General features: G+C 43.0%; 1 protein-coding gene across 1 annotated transcript; it reads right to left on the bottom strand.

Annotated features, from left to right (window-relative positions):
• Positions 1 to 396: 396 nt before the first annotated feature.
• Positions 397 to 16781, bottom strand: GABRE (gamma-aminobutyric acid type A receptor subunit epsilon). Its single transcript, XM_016214077.2, is given in 9 exon segments — positions 397 to 602; positions 714 to 865; positions 4833 to 4974; positions 6323 to 6405; positions 7122 to 7291; positions 7293 to 7342; positions 11995 to 12054; positions 12486 to 12706; positions 16726 to 16781. Coding segments are annotated over 9 exon segments (1140 nt in total).
• Between the last annotated feature and the right edge of the window lie 1511 nt (positions 16782 to 18292).

The raw sequence follows: 18292 nt of genomic DNA on the forward strand, positions 1-18292 counted from the left end.
GGGCAAAATGGGCCATCCTCTTCATCATTCTCCTTTGCAGAGTCCTCGAACTCACACACAAAAGCATTCTGCTGCTGTTGGTAGGCACAGGCACAGGGAGGGGTAAGGCCAAGGGCATGGATACAAGGCTGAAATGAATAAGGAAGGGGAAAACGTCAAGGAAAGATGAACCAAGCCTAAGTGTTGCTTCAGGGGTTTCTAGGGATTCTGTCCTTGGCACACTGTTTTTGTCCCTTAGAATTCCCACCATCACATTAAAAAGTTTAGTCAACTCTCTGTAACACTTCAGGTTACCCTCCATCACTCAGTGAGCTGGTACCCATGTTCCATGAATCCTAGTGCCCTCACTTGCATGCCTCAGTATTCCAAAACCATGTTACCACTCCCATACCCAGCTCATATATGGTGAAGCCTCAGAGAAGAACCGGGTTCCGTGTGGTTGTAGATCAGGAAGTTAAGCATAGCGAACTCCACCGGAGTACAGAGGCAGAAGAGGAAACAGATGGCAATATAGAAATCCAAGGCTGTAATGTAGGAGACATGTAGGAAATTCTTCCGGGAATAAGAACCCAATGTGGTCATGGGGAGAACAGAGGTGATTCCTGTTAAAGCACAGTAGCAGAGGTAGGCTTAGCTACTTATCCATATATCACACTGCTGACCCCTGACAAAGCAATTCTGTGCCCAAGTGGATGCCCACCTTACCCACTTACTTAAAGAAGTCTTGGCTGGAACAGAGTCCTTCTTGATCCAAAAGGAAACCCAGAACATGATCACTGTCACAGAAGAAGGGACATAGTTTTGAATGGCATTTAAGCCAAACAACCTGCTCACATTGAAGAAAAGCATGATAATCATTAAATCACTAAGAAAACAAAAAATACCACTTCTTTACAGCAATGACATAAGAGTCTCTCCCAGGCAGGACATGTATATTAAATGTCCCATTGTTCAGCCCAAGGGATCCCCACCACAATCCTAGGATAGAGGCACATTATTCCAGTGCCACACACAGAATCAGAAGCCCAGAAAGGAGACACCCTGCAAGAGCCATGGTCAGTTAAGAGCTAAGCCAGGACCAGAACCTTAATTGCTTCTTTCTCAGTTCACTGTCCCACACCCTACATCTGTCTTTCCAGGATGGCAGAAGAGTCAGGTGAAAGTGAAAAATCAGCTGGCTCTCTAGATATCAGTGCACACAGCTAATGTCCAGATGGTTGAGACTTTTACTCCATTGAGTTGCCACCACATTTACTCTCCAGAATCACAGCTTTACACATGCACTGCTTGGCCTTACAATGTTTGTTCTCAGGAAATGAACCAAAGGTGGCTTGTGTGGTAGTGCGGGAATGACCAAATCCATTAGGCCTCCTTTCCATCCATTCATATGCTGGTGAAACGCCTTAATTAGCACTGTTCCATTGATCACCAAAAGAAATCACTCACCTAACCCCAAACCTCTGGGGGTTACCTGCTCCAGAAGAGCTACAGAATCAAGTCTACACTCTGTAACTTGATACTAAACGCCTACCACGGCCTGACTCAAACTGACATCTTACATATATATGCACACACCACCACACCCTAAGCTAATCTTATCTATTCTCAGATTTCCTGCAATAGCATTCCTATTTATACCAATATTCCAACTCTGAACTCCCTGTTATATTAATCTATTATCTTAACTCAATTGAGTGTTTTGGAAAAACAAAAGATTTAGCTGAAAATAAAAATTTCATTCAGTCCTCTAAATGTCTGGTCTGCAGAGTATACACCCACAAGGTGGCTGAGGTCTTCACATTCAGTTGAGCATCATGTCCTTGATGTTGGCTCTCTCTCTAGATGGTGATGGTTTCTACAGGAACTGATGACAACCTACCTCTCCAGTTGGCATCTTCTATTGTACCCTTATACTATGACACACTCATCTCAAACACTGCATGCCCATCATGATTCCAGGAATTTGGGGGGGCTTTTCTGAACCCAAAACATCCCTTTTCACTCTCAACATCACATTGGAAGTGTAATAGCTCAAATGCTGGCTCCTTAGTGAAGCTAAGTTCCAAACTCCCACCTCAGTGATGCTATAGAATTCCTTGGCTTGAAACCCCTTTTAAACCACTTCAGAGCAGGGCTTATGTGAGTCCTATGGCTTGAGTCGTGCCCATTAAGTCTGACAGAGCTTGGAACCTAGTACATTCTCAGCAAGTCTTACTACTGCCTCACAATGCAGCAAGGAGAGCACTAACCTGATCATGTGTCCTCCTATTTTGGAATGTAGATCACCTGTCCAGCTTGGGTGTATTGGAGCTGAGTGAGAAGATTAGCCTTTCCTATTCACCTTGGCAGCACTGATATTCAATGAATAAGACTTCACACATATTCTGGAAAAAGGCAAGGAAGTGTCCTGGAGTCAGTGGAATACCTGTGTCTCGACTAGTAGCTTTGGGTATAGAACTCCTCCAGGGTTGCTGCAGGGACCACTCACACTTGCCTACTGGCCAGAATGTATTTATCAAGTTCCTAGTTCTCTTTCCCTGGGGTCTTGACTAAAATTTAAGACACCCTTATTTAGCTACAACTACTCACATAGAACTTTGCTGAGTTTATATATTCTTATTGAAAGAAGATTTATTATCTTATTGGCTTTTTCTATTTTTATTTTATTTATTCCATCCAAAGAAGGGCCTTCTCCACTTGTCAACAGATATAAATTTATCTTTGAAGGCTGATAGAAGAATACTAACACATACCACTTTGTTATTTCTGAGGAATGCAGGAGCATGGGTAAGGAAAAAATGGAGGGCTGGGGAGCAGAAATACCTGAGGCTAAAGATGTTGTTTTTTGCTCTTATCTGCTTTGGCCAGACCCCAATTGGTTAATGCACTGTCAAAGGAGCAGAATTAAAAAGACTCTGTCCAGAGAATCAGGACTAGAAGGATGAGTAGACCCAAACCTTTGAGTAACAAAGGAAGAAAAAGAAACTAGTGCTTTATAGCCTATAAAAGAATGTGACCCAGGCTTGAAACCATAATACTGGTTCTTTAATCTTAACCCTGTGGAAAAGTAAGTTGAATAATTTTAGGGGGAAAGAACGAGATCCAATGGGTAAAAGTTCCAGAGATTTCAATTTCAGATGAACAGGGAGAGTTTTCTGATGGACAGAATTATCTAGAGAAGGAAGAAACTCCTTTTCAAGAAAATGAAGTCCTAATCACAGATACAATTCCATTAGAGTCTCAACACCCACCAGTGAAAGCTGATGTACTCTCTGAGGGCAAGTCTGGACTCTCTAAGAGCCTTCTGGTTCTAAGCCACAGTAGCAAGCTACCACAGCATTATGAACATTTAGGAGCTTAGTTCTTAAGTTTGCTACTTATGAAGAAAACTTCCCTTGAGCCAACTGGAAGTGGAAGAGTTTGGGATCAATCCCAAAGATAACTGTGATACTGGAGAAACCATGATTGCAGATCAATTGGTCTCTAGCAGAAGAGAAAGAAGCCCTCCTTCTTTCTCCCTAATAATGCTGCTTACCTATTATCATTGCTTTGGTGATGATGCTGGCTCTAGGGCTTTGTAGTCACTAGGGTACCATTTTGAAACAATGCAAAACCATCTACTAAACAGAACCACTAGTGACTTGAAAGCCCTTGGGCCTTGTCTCTTCTGTCATTTTTGATGATGGGTCTCCTACTTGATTGGAGAAACTGAGGTCCAGAAACACAAGAGGCAAGCCCACAATTAGTTAGCAGAAGATCAAGGATCCCAAATCAAAGGTAGTAAAATTGCTTACCCAGAATCCCCAAGAAAAAAGAAAGCATTTGTAAAGCAGACCTCTCCCCCTGCCTATTACTGTGCAAGCAAAGCTCTAGCCACATAAGCATGAGCTATCCCTCACCCAGTGATCAACTCAACAAGTAAAGCAAAAACATATTTTCTGCCCAGCTTCATGGAAACAAAACAAGTCATGTCCTGTAACAAATGGCTGTTTGGGTGAGTGGCTTCATCTGCATTCTGGAAACAATGAAGACAGTGTCTCCACTGCCTTGACTTGGTCAGTATGTGTGAACAGGTTTTCCAGGGCTGCTCTGGGAGCAGTCCTGAGGAGGTCCCTTGGCTCCTCATTCAGATCACCTGGGAACACAAGCAAAGATGCACACACCTAGTTGGACGCTGAAGTATAAGAGACCCAAGACCCTCTCCTCTGATCCTTCTTGGGAAAAGGTCAGAAAACCAGTGATCACCACATGTCCATGTTGAATTCACCATGAAGCCTTTGACAGGAACCTGTGTTTTCCAGAGCTACTCCTTTAAAATATATGTTGATGCAGCAGCCACTGTAGCTGCTGAAACTTCCTCCATACTACCCCAGACCTCACCTAGTTGACATTAGAACTCTAGCCTCCACCTCCTATTAGGAAAGTCTTTGCTTCTCACTCAGCTGGCTTGGATTTGTTCTGGGTATGGAGAACTCACATGAGCTCCATTCCCCAAAGTCATTCAAGTAGGTCAGTTGTAACAAAGACTTGAAACTAAAGGGTCTGCATGACAAAGCTGGTTGCAAATTCTGACAACAGAATAACTTTACTTACTTACCCTCTCAAGAGCTTGGCAAAACACTTACTTCTTTGCAGATGAGACTGAGATGTAGTTACAAAGTCTCAGTTTCCTCTGCAAACAGTTGTAAGTGCTTAGCATTAACAAGACAGGAGCCATGTGCTACAATATTTTCATGGGATGATTACATAACATTTGTATGGATGGATGGCCACCTCCACTCATCCTTACTACCCTCCTGGGCCTCTCCTTAGCCCTGGCTTCAAAGGGACACTTACCAGCTATGGTTGAGATAGTTTCAGTCTCATTGCTCACTCCTGTAAAATTAAACTGGAAGAGCTTCCAGGAATTACTCTCATTGATTTCAAGCTTGAAATCTTTCCACTTGTACATCATCTCATTCTCAGGATAGGAAACTGTAAAGCAATGTGAGAAGAAGAGTCATGTGAGACTGGGAAGCCCTGTGGAGGTCTCCATCAACATGGAGTCTGAACAATGCTTTGGAGTCTTGACTCTGGCTTCACCAGTGTGGTACCTTGCTTCTCTTACTTCACTGTTGAAGTTCAATCAATAAGTTCATTTACTGAGTGTTCCTCAATACCAGACCTTGTGCTGGAAATACAGAGATGTACAAGGCAGGAACCCTGCGCTCAAGCATTCACATTTTATTGAGTTGGACAGTGAGTATACATCTGTAATTCTCAGAATTTCTCTAAGAAACATCTGCTCTTGGGAGAGTAGGGAAACAGAGGAGGAAAGATCACTTACAGACATACCCAGAAAAGACCTCTTAGAGTAAGTGACATTCCCATAAGTCTTTAAAGTAGAGTTAGTTTTCTCTACATGTATTAGGCTTGAAGGGGTAAAGAGGGTGTTGTATGCACAGAGAGGTGAACATATCTGATGTATTATGGAAATGGAAAAAGTTCAGGATGGCTAGCTCACAGAGGTTAAATGAGGTATGCAGGAGTAGGTAGTAGGGGCCAATTTGTGAAGGGCCTTGAAAGACATTATAATGATTTGGAATTGATACATGAAAGTTAAAGAAGGTTTTGAAACTAAGAAGTGACCTGATCTAAATGATTCTTCAGTTAGGCCACTCTGGTCATAATATGAAGATGGATTGTTGACAAGGATACTAGTTATGTGAGGCCAGTGCAGTAATCCTGGCATAATAAAATAAGTGAAGGCAGGATTCAAAACTGTAACAGTGAAAATGCAGAGGAACAGACAGGATCAATAGAGATTTTGAAGGGAATACCAACATGATGTAATTGATTAAATGTAACAGGTGAAAAAGAAAGAAACATCAAAGTTCTTGGCTTCAACAACTGAGTGGGTGATGATGCAGTTCAATGAGATATGTGAGAACACAGAAACAGCACTTTTGTTTTGGGGGTAAAGGTTGGGAGTAGACAAAATATTTAGTTTTGGACATGTTCAGCTTCAAAGTGAAAATGTTGCAAAATCCAAGTGGAAGATGACAAAAACCTATCCAAATTAGTGACAGTAGAGATGGAGAGGAGCAGACATACATAAGATACACTTCAGTGGTGGGTAAGAGACTTGAGATGGAGTGAAATGAAGAGGGAGGAATCCAACATGAGGCCCAGGTTGAACAACACAGCACTGTCAGCAGGAAAGGAGATGGGCATGAATTGGGAGGTCCTGGGAAAACTTGACACCAACTTAGGAGAAATGTAAAAGACAAGGATGAGAAAAAGAAGGAGCCCAGCATGACTTTGGAGCCCCAGAAATCTAAGAAACTAGAAAAAGACAGAGGGCAAAAATGAGAATCCATTGGAAATTTGAGCATGTGGAATGAACATCCAGTATCAGTGGTCACCCTGGAAAAGAGAAAAAAACCTCATTAGGCTGGCCCTGAGTACTTACACGTTCACTCAACTTGGGCCCAGAGACCACCACCAATGAGTGGCAGCAAGGGGATTTGAGACAAAGAGCTCAAAGGAAAGACAAAAATAGAGAAAGAACAGCTTGGAAGAATCTGGCTACTCTGGTCTCCATCAATAGAGAAGTGTAGGGACTGACTTAGATAGGCTTTTGTTTTTTGCCCATCCCAGCTTCCAGAATCTGCCACTTTCCAGCTCTCTAACACCTCCCCATCCCACACCACATTCCCCTGCCAGGCAGTCGGGTACCTAGCCTGGTCTTTGCTATCTTTTTTACCATGTTTTACTGTTCCACCTAGACAATTCCACCACCGTGGATATGTCTTTACAGTCAATGCTCACTTGGGATGGAATTGTCCAAGCAATGCAGTCATACTGATACATTCTAGTCAGGGAGCTCTGGACTTGGAGCCAAGTAACTGGGTACTAGTCCCAGCTCTGCCACAAACTTGGCGTATGGCCTTAAGCAGTATTTTTCTATTTTGAAGCCTTAGTGTCTGTACATGAGAGAGTTGAGCTCATGGTTTTGGAAAGTTTAGAAAAGCCCTTAGAAGTAGCATTCAGGATGAAACCTCTGTCCATCTTTCTTTAGTGAAAATTCTCAGAAGGGGAGGAAAAGTCCCAAGGGGTAAGATTCCAGAGGTCTGACATACCTAATTGTGTACAACGCCTTGCCATCCTTGTGGATGTGGACCACCTGGTTTGGCATAGTGATTTCATATACAAGAGTCCACTTAGAATTCCTAAAAAAACTGTCTGGGTTCCATAACTGGCTCACCATGTTGCCATTCAGAACTAAGTTCTCAAAGCTGCCATTGTTAATGGAAGTGTTCATCATACCAGGTCTGGCACAAGGTGATGTCAATGGAGTACTCTTGGTGGAAAAGATAAAATAAAGCACACACTTGGGGCTATGCCAAGAACATCCCTATGGCATCCTGTGACAAGCTTATCAAGTAGATAGGAACCCACTTAGGTTTGCATAGAGGAAAGCAACATGAGTTCGGCTGTAGGAGTTTTCTATTTTCCGGTATTCCAAAAAGAAATACATGTTCCCAAATGGATAACAGTCTGGGAAGATACATTTCATCTAGAAACAGGCAGGCAATGGTGGCTTTGCGTGGGCTGGAATCATCATTTCACCACTCCCTTATAGGACTGTGGTGCTACTCCAGCCAGGTCAACACTCTCTCAGTTCCCATAGTTTCATAGGAAATCAAAGATCTCAGCTCAAAATCATTTCAAACATTCATAAACACACACAACTCTGATTATATACAGCAACGTTTCCCCTTTCAGCTTTTATTTGGGGAACACAAGTTTTAATTAACCTAAATCCTTCATCCTTCAGAATTACATTAAAAAATGAAGTGCTCTGAGTCACAAGAGAAATGTCTATTTAGTTGCATGTTTTTTAAATCATTTTTTGTTTTGTTTTTCCTCTTAAACAAGAGCATTTAACCTCTGAATGTGTGTGTGTGTGTATGCATAGATATATATATCCATGATTATTTGGTCTCCAGATATTGTCTATTCCATAAACTGTTAAACACCAAGAAGGATGTTTAATAGGAAGAAGCAGGAGCAACTGGAAATTTGCACCACTGGTACTGAAGGGAGAAAAAACAGACTGTAATAAAACTGCAAGCAACTTGAACAATAAGTAAGTGCCAGAACTAAGCCAAGGTAGAACCTTGAGGGCTAACCCAACTGCCTTTACTGTAGAGGTAGGGAAACTGAGGCTCAGAGAGAAAAGGGCCTATCCAAATCACACAAATAGTTAATGACAGCACATTGGCTCATGCTCAGAGCACCATTACCATAGCTTTGTCCTAGGACAACCTTCACTGATCTCCCTCTCCAGTGTTTACTGCACTTGCACCAACAATCCCTTTGGGTATGGAGATCCAATTTCCCTCTGTGGAATACCTGAGTTATCCTGCATCAAACAATGAACACCAACCAGACACCCATAACCCTGGAGGTCAGTAGAGCCTGCACAGGGAAAGTCAAGACAATTCCTGCTTGCCTTTGCTGCCTATTCCAAAAGGTGGTGAGAACTGCTGCCAAATTGCTGGGATCCAGCCTCCCGCACTGAGAATGTTCCCTGGAATAGTCCAAGAAAGCAGACAGAAAAAAGGTGGCAGAACCTGGCTACCATTCACATGGGAGCCCTCAGCCTTGCCCTGCCTTGTCCCTCCAACCTTCACAAGTGGCCTTTAGAGTGTGTGTTTCTACAGTCCCAAGTGGCTGGTAGTTCCAGCTTGGCTTGAAGAGCCTCCTTTGTTCTCAGGTCATATGAAGTACTTGGTATTCATGAAAAGCCTTCCCCTCCACAATCCATGCTGTCCTCCTGCTCTATGTTATAGTGTTTCAAATGAACATTTAATTTCTATTTAACAAGTGATGTAAATTCACAACACATCAACTGATAGCTAACAGTTCAACTTTCCCCAGTTTGACAAGGGAGCTTGGGATATACATCTCTTTTAGCTCAGCTGAAACTCTAGAAATTCGGTGTCAAGAATTGGCTTAATTAGAATCACTTGCGATAATTACCACAGCAAGAAGCAGCCTTAGCAATTGTTTATGTTGTGATGGGAAGTTGTTCCAAGACTGATCACTGTCTTCTAAGCTTAAGTCAGAAGACTGGTAGAAACACTTGATTTAAATCCACGTTGTGGGCTCAGGTTTCTCTTCCTGAGGACAATTCCAGTCTTCCACATAACATCTGACTGAAAGGTGTTGGAACTCAAAGAACACTCAAACAATCACTTCTACTCTGTTAACAGAATCCTGGGGACTCACAACCTTGCTGAGAGACTCAATTGTCTCAAACATAAAGTGAGGATTCTAGTGGCAGCCTTGCCTGCCACACAGGCTATCATGAGGATCCAAGGAGACAAATATGCTCTGTTTATTGGCAAGTGCTCTGGCTATGTGAGAGCCACACCAACCATAGGATTCTATAGTGTCACCAGGGAAAAGTAGGCTGTACAATAACTGGAACCTCCCACAGTTTTAAAGAACAATTTGGAACTGTGTAGAAGACCAGACTACTCAGGAACTTTAATATCACATAAGTGTTTGGGATCTTCTAAAGGCACTTGGCTAAAGCACCACCTTACTGGCAAAAGAAAATCAAGTTGTTGACTCCTATTTGGACCAGTTCTGTGTTGGATGCCAGGTTCGGTGACTGCTGAATTATTATACTATATCACTTGGGATTGTCAGGTATCAGGACTTCTTGGCACCTCAGGTGAGGCCAATGCTATCAACATTAATAATGACAGAGCAAGAAGAAATAGGGCATTCAAGCTACTATGAGTGGGGCTACTGCTCTGCTTCCACAAGGGCTCTTGCAGATGATAGAAATTGTCTTCCCCAAATTGTATCTTACACATATAGCAAGGAGGTTATAGCCACAAATTGTCCACTACTCTTCAGGCCACTTTCTCCATCCCCACACTAATAACCTAAAAGATCCATTTTCTATTAAGAGTAAACAATGGTCATGATGGTGGGACCACAAGACCACAGTCTCTGGTCTTGCTCAGAACCCAGTATTTCTTAGAATATCAACAATTTAAATAAAACTAACTGCTAAATTCATACTCATTTAGTAGTAAGCACATTGGTAATAGCAAAAAGTAAATCTGACATCAAGGGAAGAAAAAAAAAAACTTCAAAATGTCGACAGAAACTCAAAATCTGTCTGCTCTCATGCTTCTCTTCCCTGTTTCCCAGTATTCCATTCTAATGGTTACAGGTCTTTACTTGATCATGGTCATGTGTATTATGCAGACTCTAAGAAGGCCCTCAATGATCTTCACCTCCTGGTATTCATGCCCTTGTGTAATCCTCTCTACTTCACTGTGGGCTGGACCTAATGACTTGCTTCTGATGAATAGAATACTATAGAAGCAATGGGATGTCACTCCCAAAATTACAAGTTTGTGAATACCTTTTCTCATGTACTTGCTCACTCTGAGGGAAGCAAGCTTCATGTTGTGAGCTATTCTGTGGAGAAGCCTACATGGCAAGGACTGTGGGAAACCCCTAGATAACAGCCAGAATGTACTAAATCCTGCCAACAAACATGTGAGGGCTTGAAAGTGGATCTTCCCTCAGTTGAGCCTTGTAAAAGACCCTGAAACAGAGGATCCAGCTAAATCGTGCCTGGATTTCTAACCCACATGAACTGTGAGCTAATGACTATTTATTGTTTTAAGATTCTGTGTTTTGGGGTAATTTGTTACATAGCAATACATAAGTACACCATACCTCAAGAACCTGGTAACCAAACAAAGCATCATGAAGGGGAATCTCATCCCTCCACTCAGCTTATATAAACATCTTGATCTACCATAAATTTTTACTTACCTTTGAGTGTCTATTTGCAAATCCCATCACAGAGCCTGGACTCTGAGCTCACCCAATGATGCTTATTGGGCCGGGCCAAGTCTATGGTTACAATGGAGTTGGTTACCACAGCCTTTCTCATGATCAGGCCGAGTATATGAAAATGACTTGTGCAAAATATTTTTCACAATTCATTTGTTCACCTAGCATATACTGAGTCCTTGACATTAAGAAGTCCATAGTCAAAGGAGCAAGGCAGACATAGAGCACATAATTACAACATAACGAGGTAAGGAAGGTCAAGTAAACAACTAGGATATAATCTAAAAAGATCTGAGTGTTAAAGAGAGGAGTATCGTGTAAGAAGGGAGCAATAAATAGCTGCAGAGGTCAGGAAAAATGCCATAAAAGAGATGTTATTTGAGCTAAACCCTGAAGGATAAGCTTATGACGAATAGAAAATTTGAGCAATGGCATACCTTGAACAATGACACAGAGGCACAAGATAGTTTGAGCGTACCCACAGTCTACTGTGAGTAGAGCATGTGGTCTCTAAAGGGGTTAAAAGAAATAAAACCAGAGTCCTGGGTTGGCTCCAGCCATTGGAGGTCCTTGACTGCTAGAGTATGGGGTTAAACTTCATGCTTTAAGCAGGGTCAGAATTGCAGGAGGCACATCACTCAGGAGGTTGGTTAGTAGGTGGACTGAGGTAAGCAGAAACCTTGAATTTTGTGTATTTCAAGTGGGAGATAATTAAGGCTAACTGGGGACAGTACTGACACTAGAATGATAGCAGTGGAAAAGGAAAGAAGGAACCAGGGTAAAATTAGAGAAACATCTTAAAGGAAGAGTTGCTAGCTATAGATTAAAGTTCATAAAATTCATTATCAGAAGAAACAAGCCATTCCATTGTGGTATTTAAAGTTGCTTTATTATTTTTATTTTGAATGAAAGACTGGAAGATGTAGTCAGGATTCTGAAGGTCCTCTTCAGGCAGCTAGGGGCTTTACCTTTCTCAGCTTCCTTCTCAAGTCAGTGTTGGTTAAAACCTCTCCCTTTGCCCCAAACTTGTGTTATAGACACACAGAGCAGAAAAAACAAGTATGTGAAAAGCCTCATGGTTCAGCTACCTAAGTTGGGAGATACTGTATCAAAGCTCAGTACTCCTCTTCAGGATAGAGATAGGATCAAGGATAAGATCAACAGTGGCCACAGTGGGCTTCTCTGTAAAGGAAGCAGAAGTAGCAGAGGTAAGTTTCCAACAAGGGCATGGGACAAGAAAGGGTGTGGTCTGAGGGGAGAAAAAGGGAGAAGGATAAGGGTTAGACTATATGGTTTCAACATTCAATCCTATTTCTTTCTTTGTTCTTTCATGGCAAGAACCAATTCATAGACTGTTAAGAGTTAGACATACCTCAAAGATCATATGACCTAGTCCAGTCATCTCATTTTATACCTGGAAAAATGGGGTGAGAGAAGGGAAAAGTCTAAACCAAGGTAAATGGCATTGCTGAGCTATAGTTGACCTTTCACCTGACAGGTGAGCAACAGATGTTCCTGCTCACATGCATGGTACCCTAACCTACTCACTCTCAATACTTATGCCCTCAAACCCTCTCCCCTCTGGGAGGGAAGAACTGTGTTCTGTTACTTACTGTCAATGCCAGGGTGCAGTTTATAATCAGAGTTATTCAGGATACTGTCCAGGATTTGAGAGGCTGCTGGTAGTTTTCCAAGGTTTTGGTGAGTATCAATAGTAGCGGGCGTTATTTCTTCAGAGGGGACCTTCTTTTTGGCATCCTGGGGCTTAGGGCCATAGACATCATCATGACCAGCAGAGGGTCCCATCTCCGATTCAACATGAGGTCTTTCAATCCTAGAATATACAAAGAAAAAATGAAGTTCTGTACTCCACTCTGTAGAGGTCCCAGTTGGTGCCTTTTAGGACAGAAGCAAACCAAAATAATCTGCAACCTAAGGCATAGTTAAAGAGTGACTAGCAACAGTAAATTATGAGCCAGTATAAAATTATACTTATTTATTTCTTCCAAATCTTACTGCTCTTTGGGAATTTTCCATGCTATCCCTTTTTTATGATAATTATTTTAAAAATCAATATCAAAACCAAGCTCAATATTTTAAAAGAATTTTTCTATATAAAATGATGAAGGCATTGCTGCATGAGCTTTGGCCAATCAGCTGCAGTTACTAAGCTTGGTCTCCAGTCTGCCTGACCAGCACTGTTGGGAAGCAAATGGGTAGGAAGAGGGCCAGGACTCCTGAGGAATGCTCAGGAAAACCAGAGAAACTTCTCCCAGAGAGGGCTGGAACACTGGGAATATTCTGCATTTCTTTGCTTTCGTGATACTCATTACATTGGAGTTGGAGGCTGGGGATTGGCGGAAGCTCTAATCACCCAAAGACTGTCACCCAGAAAATAGATGGCCAACGGAAATCCACCCCAAAAGCCATAGTCATGCACCACAGCCAACAAGAATTCATGAGAAGGATAATTAAATTTAAAAAACCAAAAATTTTAAAAGCCACCTGTCAATATATTTAGTCAAGGTTGTGCTACTTTTGCTAAGAGGCAGTGAAGAAAAGGGTACCAAGGGACTTCTGAAGTTCTGGCCATGTTCTAGTTTCTAATGTGGGTGTCTTGATGTCAGTGTGGTCATTTTCTGACAACTCATCAGCTGTACACTTATGATTCGAGCACTTTTATGAATATATGTTCTAATGCAGTAAGAAGTGTTTTGAAAAATAAAAATGCTAACAAAAATTTGTTAATATGTGGACCTTATTCAGACACCAGTTTTAAAAGGCAAACTAAAAAACAAACAAACAAACAAAACAAAACAAAAATACATTTATGACAAAATAGGGGTGATTTGAACTGAGTCGTTTCTTCAGCATGAAGAAATTATTCTAAAATTTTGGGTGTAATAGTGGTATTTTACTATGTTTTTGGAGTCCTTATGGCTAGAAATGCCTACTGAAATAATGACTTATAAAATTATATATTGTCTGAGATTTGTTTTAAAATAATTTAAGCTGGAAATTGAGTTTGTTGGGTACAGAGAAAATAAGAGTGGCCATGAGTTGATAATTAATGAGGCTGGTGATGGGTACAAGGAGATTCACTCTACTGTTCCCTCTACTTTTATATATCTTTGAAAAAAATTATAATAAAGTTATTTTATTAACTATTAGGAAAACTGAACTGATATACTGGAAGGCAGAAGAGTAGTTTCTTTTGAAGAGGAGTTGACTGGGAGGGGGCATGTGGTGAGGGTTGAAGAGGGAGTGAAAGTGCCTGGAATGTTCTATTACCTGGTCTAGTGGGGGTTACATGGGCATGCTTACTTTGTGAAAATCCACTGAGCTGTTCACTCATATTTCTATATTTTTATATTTGTATATTACACTTCCAAAATGATTTTATTTTTAAAAAAGCCATCAGGAAACTTGTTTCCCAAAATAAGGGATTAACAGGGCAGGAGATGTGGGCATGGAGTCTATACTGCATACCAAGGGACTGCCAACTTGAACAGCAAAATGCATTTTCTTGTACTATTTCAAGCTCTTAGAATTGCTTAACTGGCTGGTGTACAGATGTGCCACATCTATGCCATTTCTCATAAGTGAAGTAGCTAATTCCCACTGTGGGCAAGGGGAGAATTGAGCTTAGAAAAATCAGTTTCCATTTCTAAATACCACATCCAGAGATGTCCCCTCTCCCTGAGGCTTTCCCTTAGTCCCCTGAATAGATAATACCAATCGCTTCTGGAGGGGTGGAGGGAGAAGAAGGGCCTGAGGCCCAGAAAAATGAGTGACATAGCTGGGAGTATGGCACTATTTAGACTGGCACTGCCAACCAAGGCTATAGAAGAACCTGCAGCAGCTCCTCCCTGATGTCTGAAGCCAAAAGCAAGAACCCCAAGGTTCAAGAGACAAATAAACAAAAGCCCAGGGTCACCAAAGCCCCCCTGCTCCTACATTAGTCTGTAATGAAAATGATATCAGAGGGTCTTCAGGTTGCTGTAATCCTACAATTATCTTTCTCAATAAACAAACAAACAAACAAACAAAAACACTCTCATCCTCTGATCCTTGGGGTTAAGGAGCTGCTGACAATGCATACTTTTCTTCAGTCAGCCATTAAGCCAACTTTCAGGGCAAGAACTAACAAAAACTTGAAAAACACTCATGCACTGGACTAGTGGGATCATTCCATGGAGGCATTTCAGGCATCCACATCCCTCTTTTAGATGTGATGGTCAAAGATGGAGCTGAATTTCTGCAACTTTTACCCCTACTGAGGATGTTCATTTAGCTGGCTGGGAGGAAAGAAAGGAATTAGAGAAGGGCTACTAGATGGTTTTTCTTTTTTTTTCCAAATCAGCCCTCTTTTTCACCTTACAGATGGAGAAAATGAGGCGCAGATGGGGGAAGGGCTGTGCCCAAAGTCACACAATTTTTTTGAGGCTGAGCCTGGACCAGAGCAAGTATTCCTGGTTCGATGAGGCTTTGGCCAGTACAAACCACTACCCTCTCCCCAGCTTTTTCTTGACATCACGGTTGCCATGTTGACAAAGTTTGAACTTCAGTTACTGCAGCCCTTCCCCCAGGGTAGAAAGGTAGTTTCCATTTCAATAGCCCATCTTCCTGGTTGTTTCCCTTTCTGCTCCCCCTCCCTCCTTCCCTGCTCCCATCCCTCTTTTCCTTAGCTCTTCATCATGTCAGCTCTCTCAACCAGTCCGTTTCACATCTGGATGGATGTGGATAACTGGAAATTCTTAGCACAAATTCAAAAATATTTACCAAGCCTCTGCTGCTCTCCCCCACCCCCCAAGTGAGGGCACCAGTGAGAGAGCAGGGAACCATACAGCTCCTTCCTTGAGGAACTAAAGTATTCTTAAGTGAGAAGAGAAGCCATCTTCCCTCTCCCAAAAACAGATAAGACACAAACCCAGAGCCATGGAGACTTGGAGAATGTTGGACAGATAAGGAAGCTTAGGGACACTTGACAGTTTGCAGCCAGTGTGAAACCCTCTCAGAAATATGAAGCAGTCATCTTCCATCCTAAAAAGCCAGAAATGTAGGGGACAACATTCCTAGCAAAGTCACAGGGCTAGAAGGTTCGAGGGAAACTGGTTGCTCAAGCCTTTAGAAAAGTGAGGAGAGACTGAAAACCAAGACCCTGACCATAGACCTAAGAGAATAACACTCCTGACCTTTGGCTCCAGATTGCCCAAGACCCAGGAGGGTGTGGGGGGGGGCGGTGAAGAAGAAAGGGGGAGGCTGGAGACAGAGGGGATGGAGTGGATAGCTGGCCTGGGAACCCTGAGACTAAACCAGGCTAGTGCCTGGGCCTGGCATCAAGAAGAATGGAGGGAAGGGGAAACAAGTAAAGCTCGAGTTCTCTGGCACCATACTTGGTACTCTATCGGAGCTCAGAAACCAAGTTTTTGAACGAGAAGGCAGACTGGCCAACACTCAAACACTTTAGGCAAAGTTTTGCTCCCCCAGCCCGCGCACCTTTTTGAGTGCTATCTTCCCAACCCCATTGCCAAAGAGCTAGAGCTTGCCCTGGGAGGTTGCCCCATGGGTGCTCACTTTTTCCCACGGAAGACTAAGAAGACGTGCTGGTTTTCAGCCGTTAGTTTGGAGGAGAGTTCTGCACCGCGAGCGGCGAGGGCACAGGCTTCGTACCCTCCTCCCTGGGAGCGCCCTTTCAGAGGTCCAGCCCACAGGTTCTACAGGAAGCTGCATGGAGGATGGCTGCACAAGGGCTGGGGGCAAGTTGGGCCTGGAGCTCCCAGGGGCAGGCCTAGCTCTTTGGCTGAAGGAGCTGGGTTCAAAGGGCTCCTGGGTTCAGGGATGAAGACTCACCTAGAAGGCAGGATTATGGACATGTCCAGGAGGATCAGGAGAACTTTGGTCAACATCTTGCCCGAGAGCGGTACAACTACCTGTGCAGTGTCAAGTTGGAGATTTCCTTTTGGGCCCAAGGGGCGGGGCCAGGGTGGGAAGCGCAAGGCCGAGCGAGTGGGAGAAGTGAAAGTTGGAAGTCATCAAAATGCTCCACACAGCTCTGGGTTCAGCCTCCCACTTTCACTCCTCCCAGAAGGGCTCCAGATTGCCCAAGACCCAGGAGGGCGGTGGGGGGCTGCGGATGAAGAAGAAAGGAGGAGGCTGGAGACAGAAGGGATGGAGTGGATAGCTGGGGTGGGAACCCTGAGACTAAACCAGTGGTGGTGTTGAACCCAGAGCAGTGTGGAGCGTTTTGTTGGGCTCCAACTTTCTTTTTTTTTTTTTTTAATTTTATTTTTGTTTAAAATATTACAGATGTCCCTTTTTCTCCCCAATGACCTGTTCCACCCTGTCCCTTCCCCTTCTCCAGTCCCTCTCCCCACCATTGTCCATGTCCTTGGGTTGTACATATATACATATAAATTCTTTGGTTACTCTCTCCCCCTCCACCCACCCGCTCTCCTCCATCCCTCTGACTTTTGTTAGTCTCATCTATGCTTTCATGTCATTGAATCTATTCTGTTCATCAGTTTATTAAGTTCTTTAGATTCCACGTATAAGTGAGATCATGTGATATTTGTCTTTCGCTGCCTGGCTTATTTCACTTAGCATAATATTCTCCAAGTCCATCCATACTGTCCCAAAAGGTACAAGATTCATAGTACTCAGCAAGAGGAAGACAAGCAACCCAATTAAGAAATGGGAAAAGGACTTAAACAGACACTTCTCCAAAGAGGACATACAGATGGCCAAGAGACACGTGAGAAAATGCTCCACGTCACTGATCATCAGAGAGATGCAAATTAAAACCACAATGAAGTATCACTTCACACCTATCAGAATGGCTACCATCAACAAATCAACAAAGGACATGTGCTGACGAGGGTGTGGAGAAAGGGGAACCCTAGTACACTGCTGGTGGGAATGCAGACTGGTGCAACCACTATGGAAAAGAGTATGGAGATTCCTCAAAAAATTAGAAATGGAGCTGCCGTTTGACCCAGTGATTCCACTCCTAGGAATGTATCTTAAGAATCCTAAAACATTAATCAGGAAGAATATATGTACCCCGATGTTCATAGCAGCTCTATTTACAATAGCTAAGATCTGGAAACAACCCAAGTGCCCATCAGTAGATGAGTGGATAAAAAAGCTGTGGGACATTTACACCATGGAATACTATGCAGCTGTAAAGAAGAAGAATGGGTTCCAACTTTCACTCCTCCCACTCGCCAGGCCTTGCGTTTCCCACCCTGGCTCTGCCCTTTGGGCCCAGAAGGAAATCTCAGATAACTTACACTGCAGCTGCAGAGTGGAGGGGGGCAGTCAACAAGAGCCTCAATGGGAGGAGGAGGGAGAGGGAGAGGAAGGAGCCCCAGCTCCCACATGCCCCCACCACTACGGCGCTGCCAGACAACCAGGGACT

The sequence above is a fragment of the Miniopterus natalensis genome, chromosome X, assembly GCF_054644295.1.
Source record: "Miniopterus natalensis isolate mMinNat1 chromosome X, mMinNat1.hap1, whole genome shotgun sequence".
NCBI classification, from domain to species: domain Eukaryota; kingdom Metazoa; phylum Chordata; class Mammalia; order Chiroptera; family Miniopteridae; genus Miniopterus; species Miniopterus natalensis.